At 53.7% G+C, this 18129-nt stretch overlaps 6 protein-coding genes across 6 annotated transcripts; 1 reads left to right on the top strand and 5 right to left on the bottom strand.

Annotated features, from left to right (window-relative positions):
- Positions 1-1033: 1033 nt before the first annotated feature.
- On the bottom strand, positions 1034-1921 carry J4E84_000608 (uncharacterized protein; the record flags this gene model as incomplete). The annotated part of the gene is made up of 4 exons (XM_049383246.1): positions 1034-1540; positions 1591-1596; positions 1657-1834; positions 1890-1921. 4 exons carry the CDS (start codon positions 1919-1921, stop codon positions 1034-1036), a joined length of 723 nt encoding a protein of 240 aa, XP_049248764.1.
- Positions 1922-3448: 1527 nt separating this feature from the next.
- Positions 3449-5594, top strand: J4E84_000609 (uncharacterized protein; the record flags this gene model as incomplete). The annotated part of the gene is made up of 7 exons (XM_049383247.1): positions 3449-3681; positions 3769-3849; positions 3910-4194; positions 4249-4346; positions 4410-4627; positions 4699-4935; positions 4998-5594. 7 exons carry the CDS (start codon positions 3449-3451, stop codon positions 5592-5594), a joined length of 1749 nt encoding a protein of 582 aa, XP_049248765.1.
- A 521-nt stretch (positions 5595-6115) lies between these two features.
- Positions 6116-7288, bottom strand: J4E84_000610 (uncharacterized protein; the record flags this gene model as incomplete). The annotated part of the gene is made up of 4 exons (XM_049383248.1): positions 6116-6170; positions 6219-6990; positions 7038-7080; positions 7175-7288. 4 exons carry the CDS (start codon positions 7286-7288, stop codon positions 6116-6118), a joined length of 984 nt encoding a protein of 327 aa, XP_049248766.1.
- A 1609-nt stretch (positions 7289-8897) lies between these two features.
- Positions 8898-11641, bottom strand: NIP1 (Translation initiation factor 3 subunit c; the record flags this gene model as incomplete). Its single annotated transcript, XM_049383249.1, has 4 exons — positions 8898-10151; positions 10196-10568; positions 10617-11229; positions 11314-11641. The coding sequence occupies 4 exons, from the start codon at positions 11639-11641 to the stop codon at positions 8898-8900; spliced, it is 2568 nt and encodes an 855-aa protein (XP_049248767.1).
- An 896-nt stretch (positions 11642-12537) lies between these two features.
- Positions 12538-15461, bottom strand: J4E84_000612 (uncharacterized protein; the record flags this gene model as incomplete). The annotated part of the gene is made up of 6 exons (XM_049383250.1): positions 12538-13328; positions 13377-13855; positions 13904-14163; positions 14211-14570; positions 14620-14897; positions 14963-15461. The coding sequence occupies 6 exons, from the start codon at positions 15459-15461 to the stop codon at positions 12538-12540; spliced, it is 2667 nt and encodes an 888-aa protein (XP_049248768.1).
- Positions 15462-16348: 887 nt separating this feature from the next.
- Positions 16349-18038, bottom strand: SIDA2 (L-ornithine N(5)-monooxygenase; the record flags this gene model as incomplete). The annotated part of the gene is made up of 3 exons (XM_049383251.1): positions 16349-16471; positions 16526-17072; positions 17119-18038. The coding sequence occupies 3 exons, from the start codon at positions 18036-18038 to the stop codon at positions 16349-16351; spliced, it is 1590 nt and encodes a 529-aa protein (XP_049248769.1).
- Positions 18039-18129: the final 91 nt, after the last annotated feature.

The following is an 18129-nucleotide window of genomic DNA, read 5'->3' on the forward strand; positions in this document are numbered from 1 at the left end:
ACGTGTCGCGGGGCGATGGAGATTGACTGCTGTTGGTGTGTATGCTAGGAGTGTTCACAGTCTCGTCCGACAGATGTAGTGCGTGTCCAGGTGGTCCCTGAGGAAAGTCACGGGTGCAGCACTACCACGGTTGAGCGGTTCGTTTGCGGGGAATGTGACCGCTGGTACCAGGGAAACTCTCGGTTGCGCAGATGTCTTTTGGACGAGCCTCTGTTCGTTCACTGCTGCAAGCACGGTCGTGATGTTTGTGCGCGCGCTGTGAAGGGTGGAGGCGAAGATTGTTTCGGATCGGTTGGACGTCCTTTGTCACAAGTCACAACTTGTGAGCGCGACTGTCGCTGCGTTTCCGCTTGAAACGCTCCCTCAAAGTCTGACGTCTACGCCAGGAGGCTATAGGTGTATAGAGATGTTCGGAGTGGCAGTGTCGCGCTCAGACGCGGTGACCAGTGCGGACGTCGTCGCCCAACTTCGCGATCTTGGGGAGATTGGAGTACCGGAAAAAGGCCATGATTCTCGGGCAGATATAATCCATTCCTGTCGCTTTGCTGGGTGGAGTGGAAATTTCGCGATGTGTCGCGCGGGGGTTGCCGTCGACTTGGGCCGGCGTCGGGTGCGGATGTGGGGGAGGGCGGCTGCTGTGAAGAAGAAGGCGGGGCAGACGCGTCTGCTATGAATGACTTGTTGAGGCGGCTCTCTGCTGGGCTTCACTGTCGATCGCGAGTAATATCGCGTCTTCAGTGTGGGTAGGGGCGTAGGGGCGTGTGGGTGTGAAAGGGTCAGCTTTCGTGGGCTGGGCTCGACACTATCGAATGGACGGTGCGGGCGTTTCGTCATGACCCCCTGACTCATTTGGTTCGCGCTAGTGCAGATTAGCGCATCATCCTGTCGCTGAGCCCCTCAGCCACACATACGCCACACCACCTCTCACTTCCTCACGAATGACTTGATCACCAGACAAGATATAACTACCTAGGTATGGGATTCGCATACAAAACTACTGCAACAACGCCTATGGTATCGAATATCCTTATGTCTAGCTCAGCGGCCTCGCAGCCCTCGCCATGAAGCACTGAATCTGGCCCACCTCCTCGCTTGGTAGCTCAATCTCGAAGTTTCCCTGCAGCACCTCAAAGCGGAAACCGACCAACCCAGCCTCCCGCATCATCGATGCCATGTCACTCTCTTTCTGTTGCGTATGTTTCGCTTTGCCTGTCTCTTGCATAGCTTCGCTTACAACGTAGCTGTACAGATCCTGAACGAGAAGGACACCTCCGGGCTTCAGCCTCTGCCCTAAGATCCGGAGAGCGTCCTTTGCAGAGGGAAAATGGTGCAAAGCTGCGCCGACTGTGATGAGGTCGAAATTGCTATACTCTTCGCTGTCGAGCGAAGAAGGCTCGATCGGGTCTGACAGCAAGTTGCCGACCGTGCCTGCAATATTTTCGCGTCTAAGGCCGAACGTGTCTATGTTGTTGATGTACTTCTCAATCATGGTACGAGATACATCAACTGCGTGTATGGAAGATACGTATGGTCCGAATATCTGATTTACGATCAACGAGGGACCTGCGTATTGTACGCAAGTGTACAAACCTTACTCTGCAGGGAGGTACGAAGTCAGTATGTGTCTCACACGCACTTCGTACAGCTAGAACTTACCAGGAACCCGGGTCCGCAGGCATAGTCCAGCATGTGCACTGTCTTGCCCGTTTCTGTGCCACCCGGAAGCTTAGCCCAGTCGATGCCTACAAAAGCGATCCTATCGACAAGTACACGAGCAATCTGTTGACGGCTGGCCTTGTTTATTGGGCGCTCTTCAAACCAGTCTGACACCTGCCTGACACGCTTTTAGCTGATGCATTACTGCAGCGTCTGCGGATGGTACAACTCACCCTGTGTCTTTCTCGTGGTGTGGAGCTGACATATTGCTCAAAGGTCTCGCGTCGCAACGTGATGCTGCGCCTTGCTGTGTGCTCTGCGAAGCGTACTTATACAGGTCATATTCCACTGATTGCTCCATGAGCACCCCATTGGATTTGCACTGGTTTGCAATAAGTCTCCGGCTTCATAGTCGTCGGCGACTTTCAGAAGCACGCTCGGATACATGGTGCCCTTAATGAGGCTACAGAAAAACATCCGGATAGAGACACAGCCTACTGTTGGAGCCTCGCTCCTCCCGTAACTGCTCTTATGTCCCACATTCCTTATTGTATCCGCTTTGGTGCGCAAATAATGTCGTACGTTGCTGATAGCATCCAAGTTGACAGGGTGAGCATCACCAGGTCGGCTCTCCACCAGACGATCAAATCACACATGCTGTGCACCAACCGGTGAGCCAGGTTTACCATTGAGTCACCACACCTCGTGGAACTCAAGCCTACCACGATGAGCTCAGCCCGAAATATGGTTCGAACGCGCAGCGCGGACTTTCCGAACAGCCGCAACGTTGTGTATCTGGGTACGTACACCTACCCAACCAGTCACAGCGGCCTTCATATCAGTAATTGGGCCTTTGCATATTGGCTTCCTCGGTGAGATTCATAGCGTCGCACATCGGTTGAGTGCATACTCCTCTACCCACTGCTACAATGCGACACCAGGTTCTGGAGGTTGGTTTGCGGGGTTACCGGACGCTCCCGCACAACGCTGCAATCTAGACGAAGACCTCGCCGTCTGACCCACCACACCTGTATAACGAACGAACGATTTTGTCTCCTTCAGCTGACATATTCTCGGCTTTTCCGGGCCAAGCGAGATGGTATGGAGCATGACTGGACCCAGCAAATCACGAACCTAATATTAGTCCTGCTTTCAGCCCGACCCTAGTCCAGGGCTGAACTTTGGCTCCTACCGAAAGCCACAACGCTACATCTCCGACGAGAAGGTTATATTCTCGCAATCGAAACAGATGGGCGGATGTATCATGCGATACAGGTCCGTCGTGAGAGCAATACTGTACAACTCTTTTCTTGTTGGATCTTTTGGGCTATGGAGTGCTTACGGTAGACATATAGCGGCTGAATAGAATGAAATGCTCGGCTCCATTCGCATCACTATGCGCGCGATCGAACCACAACTAGCATTCAACGAATGATGATGTGTTCGTTGAATGAACTCTGGATGCGATGGTGCTGACAGCAAGCCTCACGAACCCCAATTGGTCCTTGTCATGACTAGGTACATGCTAATTGCTAACTGTTGTGCTTACTGTTGTGCGGTAGACATGCCCTAACCTAAGTCCGGATGATCCACAACCCAGAAGCACTCAGGCGCGCTCAGGTATGCATGCTACCCTGTCCTTACCCGTCAGCACTTCTCTTGCATTTCCTGAAGGCGCAGCTGCATTTGGGTCATGTCTCTTGCCCACCCGGGCAAGCTCAAAGCTAGTGAGCTCGCTGTTCCCTCAAGATTCCGATCCACCCTTCATACCTAGTACCTTCTATCAGGCAAAATGGATCGACGTGAAGAATATCGCGAGGACATGAGCAGTCCCCGAAGCTATGCCGATAGCCAGTGGAGCCCACCTTCACACTTCCAGGAACACAATCAGATATACCCAGTCGATGGTTCTTCACAACCCTACTCCAACTCGAACACCTCGCCAGCAGTCTCACCCCCACTACCATATGAACAAGAGTACCACCAGTCTCCACAGCCGCAGAACTATGAGGCATACAAAGAAGGGTAAGTCTGATCTCTCCCATTGTCTTTTCCAATGTAATCATCACACCGCACGGCCGCTTCTTGGCCCATAATCTAACGCTATAGCAGGTATTCGACAGAGAAAGAGACTCCGTATAGCACACTCGACCCAATAGGCACGCCTACTCCAGACTTCTCCGGACCTCAAGTGTATGTGCCCTGTACTAACTACTTGTGATACACACACTGACTTCATCCACGAATGTGCAGAGTGCCCGGCCAGTTCAGTCAATACCCTCATGGAGGCCGACCAATGTCACCTTCATCGCATGGAGGCACTACCATCACGTCTCCAAACATCCGGCCCTACGGTTTCAAAGAGCATGTCGACTCGTATGAGAGTTATCATGAACCTGCCCCTCCAGTGCCACCAAAAGACGATCGAAGATGTGGCATGAAGAAGCGCACTTTCTTCATCCTCATTGGTCTCGGTGTTCTTGCACTCATCGGTCTTGGCTTGGGACTCGGTCTGGGTTTGGGTCTAAGGAAGGAGTCGTAAGTTTCAACAAGTGTACTTCTTCATGCACTACTTACTCTAACGCAACGCAGACATAAGGACATTGTTCATCCTTTCTGTCGCGATAACCCAGAATCATGCATCGGCGGTTCTCTCAACGCCGAGTATATGTCGAAAAAGGGTGTATTCAGTGAGTACATATCTGTAAGGTGAATGTGAAATGCACACTAACCTTGTATCTACTTCCTCCCAGACGGCACTGGTATCGCTCTAGCTGGCGAGTCGTGGAATAAAGGCCAACGACGAATCTTCACGCTCTACTTCCAGCATCATACAGGCGACATCCGGTTCATGCAATACACCACAGACAGGCAATGGATCGGTGGAACCAAAGCTCAGACTGTGGCCAGTGATGCAAAGGACGCATCGCCCATATCCGCGGTCGCGTTCGCCATCAATGAAACCCAATTTGTGAGTACTCTGAAACTGACTTTGACCCCTTCTTAGTCTTCTTCTCGAGTAGATGTACTAACTACGAGTAGTTCCACATCTTCTACATCGACAAGAACAACACAGTCAAGCAACTGACGCAGACCAACGTCACCGACATCTGGGAGCCCGGACCACTCAGCGACCTCAACCTCAAAGCATTCGACTCGCCGACCACTGGGCTGCAGGCGTGCTGGAAGGGTGACTTCTATGGTGACACTGACTTTACAGAATTCCCCACCGCTTCCGGTCTAAATAACACAGTCCCATTTACAGGACGAAAGGGCATGGTAAGTTCCATGTTTGTAGAGTGCCTTGAGTTGATGCGCTGACTCCATCATCATTAAAACAGAACATCTGGTACGCCATCGACGAATCGACGTTTCAGCAATATGCTTGGTACAGTGGCCAAGCGGAGGAAACCTGGATCGCGACCGATAAATGGTCTGGTTTCAATGGCCACGGCGGCGTCGGCTGCTACAGCTGGGGTGCTGGCTCCACATCCTACGCCATGCTGAACAACAAGGACAACGACGTCGAGTTCTGGTGGAAAGACACGAATGAAAACCTCACGTCCACAGAAACCCATCCCATCAACTCGTGGCAAAACGCCACCATGGGCACCATACAGGACGTGTATCCCATCACGTCGCTGGGCTACACAACATACTTTTACGCACAAATGGCGGATCGAAGTATCAGAGGATATAACGTTACGTACCAAGCCGAGAACACGACGTTCCTCGCAAACGAGACGTTTGCCATAACTGATCCTGCGGGCCCAGTGCTTGGGCTTGGGGGTACACATCTCACTGTCACTGCATTTGCTGAGAAGCGTGGGGAGGAGACGGTGTGGGACAGCCTGTATGTCTTTTATCAGACGGAAGGCGATGATATTACGGCTTTCACGCGAGGTATGCTGGGCTTGCCTCCTGATTCAATGCTGTAGTCTTGCTAATACATCTTAGGATTGGAAGGCGGTGAGTGGAATCAGGGACCTTTGCAGATTCCCGATGAGTAGATGTGGAATTCGAGAGCAGGGTTGATGACTTTCGCTTCATGTCAGATTACTGGGCTTTTCATTATCGCAGTCACCGCGACGGCTAGTCCTGGGCGTTTGCGCTGGGGTACCGGCTGGTACAAATATTCTATATCATGATTTTACGAGCTTCACGACAGAGCGTCCGTGGTCTCTGGGGTTTCCCCTCTGGAAATATCGTCCCTTTATGCAAGTCGTTTCCATTGTCCATGTACACAGTAATGTGAGCCCACAGAAGGACGCGGTATTTGTATTGTTGTGGCCTGTCTGAACACCCTTGATGCGACTGTCGAGGGTGAAACTAGCTCTTGTCTTTCCAAGCACCAGCGTTGTAACCAGCAGTAGGCAATTTTCCTGGAAACGAGTATGGTAAGCGACGGAGCCATTGACAGCGGGCGGACGGTAGTCTCTTCGGGAAGCGAGCGCGTCCATCAATCCTTGAGGCGCGTACCTGCAATATCTTCCTGAGCGTCTCTGATGAGGAAGCTGGAAAGCCATTAGCGCATATCACCAACAAAACGCTGACCAACTTACTTGTACCACAAAACGGTCGGCAAAACCGTACCCAGATGCCACAGGCTGTGCGCATCCACCATGCCCATCCAAGGCGGGAAGTCCAACAGCTCCAGGCTCATAGCCAAGATGATCCAGGCAACACACAGACCCGGCCAGACAGCCCAGGTCCTCCCAATCTTCTGATACTGAACGTAACTGAAGCCGCTCCAAAGCAGGTTGGACACGATACCAACAGCGACATTGGCAGCCATGTTGTACGTGTAATCCCAGGACCAGAGCGAGAGGTACAATACATGCAACGTATACAACGTAATGCACAGTCCCGTCCAGAGCCTCAGCAAGCTCTGTTTCCTCGGCTCCTTCCTGTCGAGTCGGAACACTCTGATAGGCGCATAGTACAGCCCATACAGAACATTCGCGCCCGCAGCGAAGTAGTCCAGCTTCTCCGTGACCCCAAAGTCTCTGGTATGGAATATCATGCTGAACGTCCAGCTCGCCAGGCCCACGTAACCAAACCATAAGTAGTATTTCCGCAGCGGGTACGACGCGGGTATCTTGTCGCGGAGCTGCGACATGCCCCAGTCGTGCGCGAGGTAGTTGAAGAGGGAGAAGATGACGCTAAACGGCTCTTGCATGCCCATGAAGCGGTAGAAGGGCCATTTGCCGTGGAATTGGTAGATGGGTTGCATGTACGGGGGATCGCGCGCGAGGCGTTGGGTGGTTATGATGTGCTGGCACGTGTAGTCGCATTCTGAGGGACAGTCCCAGAGGAGCAGGCGGCGGTGGAAGGCTGCGCGTGTGAGTAGGCGTGGAGGAGGGTGATTAGGGTGGGCATACGTATTGACGTGCCATCTGGACCGCAATTGGCTTCTTTACACACCTGTAGATGAGCAGTTAGTTACATGTCTCCAGTCGGTGAAGGCGCATTCTCTTTGCTCATGTCTCCAGCCAGGCGCAACTCCATCTACACGTACCTGAACACAGTCCTTGAAATCGGGCAGTCTGTCACCCAATGAAGCCTGGGCTGCTCCGCCCAGCAGAAGCAGAACGGCGAGGGTGTGCCATGCAGAGGCTATTCGTAGCTTCATGGTTCACCGATGTGGGAGGCTGCGGCTGCCATGTGGTTTCGTCTCGTGTTCTCAAGTCGCGTGTCTGCGATGAATCGACAGGGTCTTGGCGGGCCGGTAACTCCGTCGTTTCCCCTGGCACGTGTATGGAACGACGACGACGACGACGACAAGGGAATTCGCAGTATGGCAATTACGCGCAATGATATGGTTATCAGTGTGTCTAGGCTGTTGTCTTAAGGGGAAGAAAGTTGGAAGGTGCGTTATAGTCTACATCCTTACCAGAGCGAAGGCTAACAGATCCAAAGCAATTTAAGTCTCCAAATTCATTTACTTGAGTTTTTATGTTCGCAATATATCATTCCCCATCCCTCAGACGGTTACTATCGCGTCATCTTTCAACGTTCAAGATCTCTATCCACTAGATTGACTCTATCCAAACGTATGGTTCGGCCAACAATCGGATACCATTCGGATTCCACATTCCAACAGCCCCACCTTTGGGCCACCGGTTAGAAGAGGAGTTGTTCTTCGCTTGGTTGGTCTATCTTAAGGTGAGGGGCTCATACCCGCTTACACCCAACATTGTATACGTTATAATTCCACGAATCTCCATCAACACCAGTCTTCCAGACTCCAGGGCGTGTGGCTCAGTGGTAGAGCGTAAGATAACCTTGTACAAACTACATAATAGACAAGTACTGACGTCCTCCGAGGTCCGCTTTGCATCAACTTTCGCGCTAGTCCTAGTGCAGAAGACCTGAAAACAATTGCGGAAGGTCCGGGTTTCGGTAAGACAGTGAATTGAACGAGTTCGAGCACAGTTGCTAACAGAATTGTCAGATCACCCGCCCGTCCATTTCTTTTTGCCCATGCAGACGTCTCGCATCTAGAACACCTTTATTTGAGAGTGTGGGTGTCCAGCTTTTTTATTCTTTTTGCTTAGACAACTTTTACTCGCCAGATATACCGCTCAAAGAGACAGGTGAATGTTGCTGCTCAACGATCCTACCTTTACCGTATCTACTTGATCCAGAGACGCAAGAAGCAGCGTGTAGGGTTATTCATTAGCTGCTTTTGAACTTAAGTTATACGTGCTAAGATCTATACAGCACGTGAAGCCCGTAAGTTGACATATCGTTCATGTGCTCTTGAACACTTTCGCAGAAGATACGGAAGACTCCTTATCACATTATCTATCGCTCTCATTCTACTCCCTCTAGAGTATTTAATTCGCTTTTGATCGACGTGCGTTTCTGCACACTACTCAACACATCCAATAGAGCACAACTGTACTAGGGCAAATTTCCACTTCGTCGCCTTATATTTAGGCACTTCAACGAACTCGAAGAATGGATGGCTACACAAAGTCACATCAAAGTCTGTTGGAAACTGTCGGAATTGCGATCATATACATTTTATTCACACATCCATCAACCACCAAGGTAGTCAAAACTACGCGGCCACGAACATGATGTGCTTTTTGCGTACTTTTCATTCCTGCATTCGCTCTCATGATCTAGCTGAAAAGCATTCGCATTACCACGGAGCTACCAAAGGTGTAGTCCGACAAAACCGTATTCGCCGCCCATGACCCTACGTTGCCTCCTAGAAGACGAGGTATCTACGTCTAAGCCTGGATCGCACGTCCCAAAGCACCGCCAGTGAACTGTTGATTCCTTCCGCCCCGTGGTCCACCTCCGCCGCGACCACCACCACCACGGCCGCCTCCTCGGCCACCACGACCGCCACGTCCACCTTGCCTCTCAAAGGCGTTGGCGGTTCCTTGTGTGCGTTGCTCCAGTGTCTTCTCGTTCGACTCGATGAGACCGGATGCCTTGTCTGACAGGCTGAGCGCGAGGGTCTGTAGTCTTGACAGCTCAACACCCTTCCTGAAGATGATGGCGGAGTTGACTTGGTCGAGAGCGGCAGCGAGCTCCTCGTGTGAAATCATCTTGGAGACGACTGCGGAGACCTTGCGCTCCGACAGCTCGAACATACCCGCCAGTGTGGTGATGGATAGCGTGTCGTAGAAAGGTGCGTATGTGAAGAGATATGTCCGGAGACCCTCTTCCTGGATTTGCGAGGAAAGCATCTCCTTAATCTTCTCCGAGTCGGCCATGAGCTCCCAGATCTTGATCGAGTTGATGAACTCCGCTGCCTTCTTCCATTCACCAGCAGACAGTGCCTTGGACGCCTGCATGACGTGATCACGCGTGTTCTCAGGAGGACCAGTGAAGATCTGGCGCTCATGGTACTCTAAGAGACGGCGGTAGGTCTTGCTGATGACTCGCTTCCTCAGGTCGGGCGAGGAGCCAAGCTGTGCGAGAAGAGGAATCTCAAGCAACATGGAGCAGGTCAGGTAGACGCACTCTAGCAGCTCAAGGTTGATGTGCATGTGGAAAGGAAGTTGCCGTTGACGCTCGAGACGCTCTTGCTCGGGCGAGATCTGGGAGTATCGCTGCATCTGCAGACCTTGTGCAAGCAGCTCCTTCTGCCTGTTGCTACCGCAGATCTCCTGCAGCGAGGTTTGTGCCTCGTAGACGAGACCGGCACGGAACGCGCAGAGACCGACTTGGACCAGGGCGCGGTTGAAGAGAATCTGTGTGTTGACGTCAAAGTTGCTAATGGTCTCTTGCAAATGCGACATGAGCATCATGTCGCGAGCCTTGTAGTACTGGTCGTGCAGAGACAGGAAGTAGATCTGGCACAACATGGCGCGAGCGCGGATGATGCCCTCACTGTTCTGGAAGAGGTATGTGCAAAGAGTTTGTACGAGGGAGGCGGTGTCGTTGGAGATGGCGCGGGGGGTGATCTCGGAGTCAAGGCTCTCCGGGATCGCCTTCCAGACGTTGTTCTCGAGGATAGTGATAACTTGGGAGGGCTATGGACGTTAGCATAGAAAGCAGAAAACGGCGTGTTTCTTACCTTGAAGTAGACGTGTTCCAATCTCCGCATAACAATGCGGTTCAATGGCTCTTGTGGAAGTTCCAGGCTTGGGTTCTTCTTCATGCTCTCAACGTATACCAGGGTGCGCACCAGCTGAGCGTACAGCAGAGCCTCGTCGGTCAACCGTTCAATGTACTCGGAAGTGTGTGGGTCGATGTGCTGCAGCGAGCGGGTGAGTTCGTCGTCGAGCCTCTCAACGAAAGAGACGACGCTTCCTGGGATGCGGAAGATCTCGCCGGGTGTGATGGTGGGCAGCTTCTCGTCGTCCTCCCACTCCTCGGCGTTCTCAATGACAACAATCTCGTTGCTGTTCTCAAGAATCTCAAGGAGCTTTCCGAATTCCTGGTCGGCCCTGCGTTATGTTAGCAAATGGCAAACATGTCAGGCCAAAGGTACTCACAGCTTCCACTGATCTTGGTGCATGTGGCTGGCAGTACCAGACGTCAAATCGAAGCGCGTCGAGATGAGGGTCAAAAGAACGCGGACCTTTTGGTAGTCATTGACGGCGACGTCGAACAACTTCTCCAGTGTCCGGATGTGCTCCAGCTTGTCCGAATTCTTGCGACCACGCTGCTCGACAATGGCGCGCAGGTGCTTGAGAATACCCTCAGCTGTGTACAGGACGGCCTTGCCACCAGCTCCGACTGTGATGAAGCCGTCGTCAGTGGCCTCCTCAACGACCTCGGTGCCGAGTTGAGGGATCTTGTTCTTCTTCTTCTTTTCCTTGGGTGCTTGAACAACTTCCTCCTCCTCGCGCATAAAGTCCTCCTTGTTCTCCCGGTAGGCGTTGATGTCCTTTTCAAAATCACGGTTGTGCTTCTTGATCTTCTGGCGGACAGCGTTGAAACCACGGCCGTTGACAGCGTTCATCTTCTTGGGAGTGACCTTCTGCTTCTCGTGGGTCTCCAGGACAACCGTCTCGAGGTCGGCAACAGCCTGGATGTACAGCTTGGGAACCTTGCCATCGTTCTGCTTGGTCAGAGTAGGCACCTGGCGGATGAGCTTGTCGAACTCTGTATAACGCATGTCAGCACTGTTTGTGTACCCCGCCACCATGTTCTATGCCATGCCCAGAGCCACTTCGGAATTGGACGTACGTTCGGAAATGACAGCCCAGTCGTTGATCTTTTGCGCGTTCTCAATGAGCCGGATGGTCGCCTCGAGCTCGTCGAAGCGCTTGTCCTTGGCACTCTTCAGCACCTTGTTCACATCCTCGTCGTCGCTGTCGCTGTCGCTCGAGGCATCCTTCAAGAAGCGGTTGGCTCCGGTTTCGGATCCAGAGTCGGACGAGTCGTCGTCATCGGATTCCTCGTCCGAGTCCTTGTCGCTGTCTTCCTGCTCAGACTCCTCGTCGTTGGAGTAGAGCTCCTCCTCGCTGGACTCGTCCGAGGAGCTGTCGCTGGCGGCAAAGAATCGCGACGCCATGGTTGCAGTGCTCGAGAGTAGGGATTTGCCGGAGGGGTCGAGGGTAATATGTGTGGCGGGCGCCGTGTGGGTTGACCAGAGTCACTGCCGCCTTGGTTGAACTTTCCGGAGCCGAATTTCGAGCCAGCGCCAAGCCATGACTGTGTGCCCCGCGCCTAACCCTAAGCAGACGCGAACGCCTTCACCACCATACGCTAGGGCAGTCACTCTAACCACGGAAGTTTGCACCACGTCTAAAGCGTTGGTATTCGACATTCATTGCTTGCGTTCACTACTAGTTATTCAATAGCACAGTCAGCCTACACCGAGCTCATTCATCCTCTAACCCCATCACGAGCATCGCGGCTGAAAGTATACACACACGCTTTTGCGGCCATGAACACAGCCGAACAGGTTTATGAGAATGCTAATAAAAGTACATGTGCTGCCATCCACCGCCTCCCCGACTGCTGAGGACGTTTGAGTCATCGCTCGACATCTAGCGACCCCAGCCAAGCTGTTGAACATGCATCTGGTCCGCCCCGTTGTATACCATTCAATCAACACCCAGCTTCTCTCGCTCAGTGACTCCCAGTGCAGGCCGTGAGTCATCAATCTGGCCCAGCAGAGAGCCTGTCAGAAGCCAGTTGAGAGCGCTGTGCATCGTCAGAGCGTGGTACAATTTGAGCAGATCGTGGGGAACATGTGCGGCCTGCGCGGTCATCCGAGTCCTGCTCCACCTGTCGACAGCGACATGTTCCCTATCTCAGTCTTGGGCAACGATACTGACGGAAGCACTCCGAGGGAAACGTGCATCAAGGAGAACTCAGAACGCCGCGACTCATCCACTGTCGCAACTCTACGTGGTGCAGTGGGTTGTTTTCGTAATATGAGAACTACTCGTCGAAGCCATCCCGTCACTGCCAATGATTCTGACCCATAAAACCTTCTTCAAGCGTCCGGTCTTCCAAGTTTCGCACAAAGTTCTGGTTGCGGTTTGAATTGCCTGCCCTTGACCCCCTTCTCCTGGCGGCGCTGCTCGCGCTTTCAGGGGCACCATCAGGTGGCGGTGGGTAGTATGCCGGTGATGGTTGCAGACGAACAGGCGCGTTGGGATCGAGGTGGCTCATGACCCTCTGAAGGGCAGGGGGGATACCGGATTGTCCCGACTGCTGTTGATCCATCGTCGTTGCTCGCTGCCGCCCAGCGCGGGTAGTAGCTTGGGCATACAGGTTCTGGGGCTGGTTGTATTGCCGTGGCTGTTGTGGCTGCATCATATTCATCGGCTGACCGTATTGTGCTGTCTGTGCAGGATATGGTGGAGGAGCGCCCTGGTGGTTCGGGCCGTACATGTTGTAGGGGTTTTGCTGAGCCTGCGGGCTTTGTGCAGCGGCATATTGGTTCATCTGCATGTTCGCATACGCAGCATGCTGGGCTGCTTGCGCTTGTTGCTGTTGCGCGACGGCCTGTTGTTGCTGCTGCTGTCGCTGTCTGCTCATGCCCTCGTATCGTTGCTGTTCCTGAACACCGGGGGCAGGCGACCTGCTTGAGCCAGACTTTAGAGTCATGGGAGGTACGAATGGACCAGTGAACTTGGCCTGGGTTATGAACGGATGTAACTTGGCCTGCGCAGGGGTCCAACGTTCTAGTGGGTTGAGATTCAGCAGTCCCTGTGCAAAGTCGATAAAGGCCGCTCGGTTGGCCATTTCTATGAGATGTTAGCCGTGAAGGTGACACAGTCTGTTGGCCTGCTTACCTCGCTCGATCTCGTTTGGCTTCATGTTCTTCCGCGGCATGGGATAATTCTTAATTATGTCGGGCAGGGTTGTGGCAGAGAAGTACTTCTTGCTGGGCTGCTCCTTCGTGCCATGTTCCCGTGAGTACTGCTCCATTGACTTCAGCCGATATTGCTTGCGACCATACTCATCCTGCGACTTCTCGTAGAACTCTCCTGATTGCTTGCCCATTTCGAGCATCCAATGCGGTGGTAGCCCCAGCATCTCCGTTATCCTTGACACTTGGTTGTACTCAGACGAGCCTGGGAACAGAGGCAGACCGAGGAATAACTCGACAACAATGCAACCCAATGACCACATGTCGATCGCTGCTGAATACGGCAGACCAAGCAGAACTTCGGGTGATCGGTAGAATCGCGATTGGATGTACGTGTACACGGTCTGGCGTTCGTCGCATGCGGAACCGAAATCGATGATTTTGATGATTGGGCTCTCGAGGCTAGCAACAGGTCAGTGGACGCGCGCAAATGTCAGACATGTTACGTACTTCTTCAACAGGATGTTCTCGGGCTTCAAGTCGCAATGTATCAGCTTTGCCTTTCCAAGCAATGCGAGACCATTGATCAGCTGCTGTGCGAACACGCGCACCAGGGTTGTGGACAGTCCACGGAACTGATTTTGTTTGATCAGCTCGTACAAGTTGACGCTGAGCAACTCGAAGACCAGACACAGATGTTGCCTGTGGATGAAGGTGTCTTTCAGCCGCAGAAGGTGATGATCATCGTTCTTGTCCATTTGCTTGTTCAACTGCGCCGTGTTAGAGCCGTCCTGCGTCTTTGTAGGTGAATACTGACCAAATCAAGCACCGACACTTCCATCATACTCTGGTTGAAGTATGCTGTCCGGTTCTTGATAACCTTGACCGCAACAACCTCCTGTGTCTTCAAGTTCTGGCACTTGACGACCTGCCCAAAGGTACCCTGACCTAGCACATCTAGAATCAGATAGCGGTTCTTGTGCCCTGATTCCTCTGACCCAAGAATGTCGTTTACGTAGAGTATGTAATCGCTATCCTCGTTGTCGTATCCGTCGTTCTTGACGCCCTTGCTCGGCTTCGTGAGGACTCGGCGAGGGTTGCGCGACGATTGGTAGTTGAAGCCGCCGTTGCACAGCTTGTAGGTCATGGGCAGGTGGGCAGTGAGCGCTTGTAGGGGCTAGACGTTCTGTTAGTATGGAAGCTGTCGCCCACACTGTTCGACTTACGCTAATAAAGCCGCCCTCAGGATTTGCGCGACGAAAGGGCGGCTGGGCATTGATCTTAGGTTGCAAATCGGCAGTGTTGACACACTTTTCGAATTTTGGTACTGGCCCTCGGCCTGGCGGAGGCAGCTGTGGGGGGTTTGAGCTGGAGGAGGCGCGCGGCGATCGAGCGTCTCTGTTGTATACCGCGTTCAATTGCGCCGTCGCAGATTGCGGGTAGAAACTCTCGGGGCTCATGTTGGACTGTAGAGGCGGCAGTTGAGGGGCATGCGGTCGGGAGGCTAAAGCGAGACTGTCAGTACTGGGGGCCAAGGCATGTGAACATCCAAGCACAGGCTGAACCTACATGGCGGAGAATAGTAGTTGTTGGGCGGCGACATATAGGGATTGTTGCGCGTCGGGCTCTGCCGGCTGGCTTGCGTCTGCGCTTGGGCCTGAGGGGTAAAGCTGGTGTAGTTCTGTCCGCCCTGCTGCGCACCGCCCGAGTAGGGCGAGGTAGGTGAAAGGTTCATGGGCGAGTATCTGCGGGCGGCGGCACTCTCCTCTTGCTGGAGGAACTGCTGCGATTGCCTCTGCTGTTGCGTAGGGCGCGCCATGTTCAGCCGCGGCTTGTATGCGTCCTCCATGGGAACATCGCCATCGCCGTCGTTGTACTCGGGGCCTCGGCTAGCAGTGCCGCCAGGCGATTGCAAAGGCATTGAATTCTGTCGTGACGGCGTTGCGTAGGGGTCCGGCTTGACCTGCGAAGACACGCTGGCGTCCCGCGAGGCGTGCGGAGACGGGGCCATGCTGTGCGAGTAGCGATTACCCGGTGCCTCCGAGTAGGCAGTCCACTGCGGTTCCATGGCAACCGGGAGCAGCGAGGGCTAAGGGTGTAGAGCGACGGTGTCGCGGATAGAGACGCCAATCAGTCCTCACTGCCGGTGTTGCATGCCGAGGATACGCGCCCGCTGATGGAGAGGATCGAGCTACGGCGGACGGTGACTGCGGCGCAGCGCTGGAGTCGTGGGTGCAAGAGGCGTGGGCTCGAGGGGAGCGCGCTTGTTGTGGCCGTACGGGACTCGGGGTGACGGGCTTGGAGCGTTTGGCGGTTGCGGGGTGGTGTTACGTGGTCAGCGGCTGTACGCTGTCGCAGCAGGGCCTGGAGCAGCCGCAGGGAAGAAATGCGCGGACGGGAAGCGCAGAGGAGAATATGCACAGGCAGAGGGAAAGGATGGCTTCAAGGTCAGCGTAGCGCTGATGTCGGCGCCATTGCAACATCCATGGAATTGGGCTCTTTCCTTGGTTGCGCTAGCGACCAAAGCGGCCAGCCTCCTCGCGCCCATCATCGTGGGGTGACTGCCGTCATTCACTGTGCGGGCTGCAGCTGCCTTTCTCTGCCGTTTTGTTCATTATTATCACGCATACAGCAGGCACACGACGGTCGCCGCGCAGCTTCTCGTTGTGTCGACTGCAGCTTCTTTGGGCTGCCTCCTTCTTCAGGGTCCTCAAACAGGCAGGCGCGACCCTGGATGCCCTAGGCACCGATATCAAATTCAAATAAGCGTTGCTTTTTTCCCTCACAACACCCGCCGCGGACCGCAGCAAGTGCAAGCGACATGTGCAATTGGAACGACAAACGAAATTGGACATGGCTGGGCGAAAAGCTGGCGTGACCAAAGACGTCATAGTAGTATGTGCAGCTGGAAGAGGAGTGTGCCTAGTTACATGGAATCCACCGACGAACCATCCATTACTCGCGCATCTCATACCCGCCCAACACGTCGCCGTTGTCCCACGTGGCAGGCCTCTCAAAGATGCTCCTCACCATCTCACCTCCACGCGTCGCAAGCACCGAAAGAAGGGTATCGCTCAACTGTCACACAATTAGCACATCTTTCTCTTCGCAACATGCCCAGGCAATACTTACACCGTGCGTAGTCTCACAGCAGCCCTGCAGCCAAACACCGGCATCGTCACCAACACTCTTCTCGGTGAAGTTGATCTTGTAGTCCCTCTGCACCTGCCACTTGGCGCCCTCTAGCTCTCCACCGGGCATTAGGTGCCTTGCGTCCTTGAGCAGCGTCTCGTGCAGGTCCCTGTGGTATCCTGTCGCTACAAAGACGGCATCGACATCCAATGTCTCCTGCCTTTCTTGGGCACCCGCACACTCCGAGAAATATAATGGACTGGTGTCTTGTACCTGAAGGCGTACACCACCCGGCCGAACTGGGGAGTCGGTCACATCGGTTACGCGACGGTATGGCATGATCCTGTGCGGCCAGTTCTCTTCCTCGGCGGGCGAGTTACCATGACGGATGCGCTGTAGGTATAGGGTCTCGTAGATGTGTTCGAGAAGCGGAAGGCGGACGACGCCGTAGTTCGTGCCCTTGTCCTCCAGCAGCGTAGTTGCGCGAAGCTTAGGGGCGCGTGCGTATGTGCAGTCTGTTCGCGACGGGTTGAAGATTTCGTTGACACTGGTATATTAGCGAGGCAGTCCGGCAACAGTCATCTCTCACTTACAATGGTGAGTCGTCGCTTGGTCGCAGGGCTCCTCCCTTGATCAGCATTCGTGTTCGCGAGTTGGGGTAGTTTGCGTGTAGGAAGTCGAAGATCTCAGCGGCACTCTGGCCGTTTCCGACTACTGCCACACTGTAAGGTGCGCTGTGATCCTTCAAGATCTCCTTCGAGATGTATGAAAACTTTGACGAATGGACAACCTTGGGATGGTTTGACGGGAATGGCGCAGGAATATTGGGTCTTCCACCCGCCGCGATGACGACATGCTTGGTTCTCCGCGACTCGATGCGTCCTGTCAGGGTGTTGCGCGAGACGACGGTGAACGTGGTTATCTCGCCATTTGGCGACTTCTCGGGCATGACCTTGATAACCTCCTGGCTGTAGGCTACCACCTCTTCGAACCAGCTAGCGCACCACTTCATGTAGTCCTCGTACTCCACACGAGCTGGTAGGAAAGTGTTCAGGTTTGCGAACTCTACTAAGCGGTCCTTCTGGTGTAAATAGTTGATGAAGGTAAATTCACTTCTCGGGTTTCGCATGGTGGCCATGTCCTTCATGAATGTGATCTGCATCTTCGCACCCGGTAGAAGCATGCCAGCGTGCCACGCGAATTGCGACTGCTTCTCGAGAAACGCGACTTTTGGTGGTCTGCTTTGTAGGCCCGCAACATCCACCAGGGAAGGATCAGTCCCATCCAGAGCATCATGCAGAGCCACACCAATGGCTAGTGACGCTGGACCGAAACCGACACATATAAGGTCGTGCAGTTCTTCTTCTGCAGTGTATCGGAGGTGTGAGCGGTTTTCAATCGTGGGAAGATGGCTTTCATTAAGGTTCTCGGTCAGGAAACCGTTGAAAGCTCGTTGAATGGCTGGGGCTGGCCCTTCGGATGTGCTCGATGACATTTCGGCGTGAGGACTCATATCTGCGATACGTTCGCGGGTTGTCACTACGAGGTATACTTCTTCTGTTAGTATTGCTGGCACACATTTCGCGAGCTCGTGTCGCGCTGTG

Source organism: Alternaria hordeiaustralica (assembly GCF_023758085.1).
Source record: "Alternaria hordeiaustralica strain BMP 2776 chromosome Unknown scaffold_1, whole genome shotgun sequence".
NCBI lineage: Eukaryota > Fungi > Ascomycota > Dothideomycetes > Pleosporales > Pleosporaceae > Alternaria > Alternaria hordeiaustralica.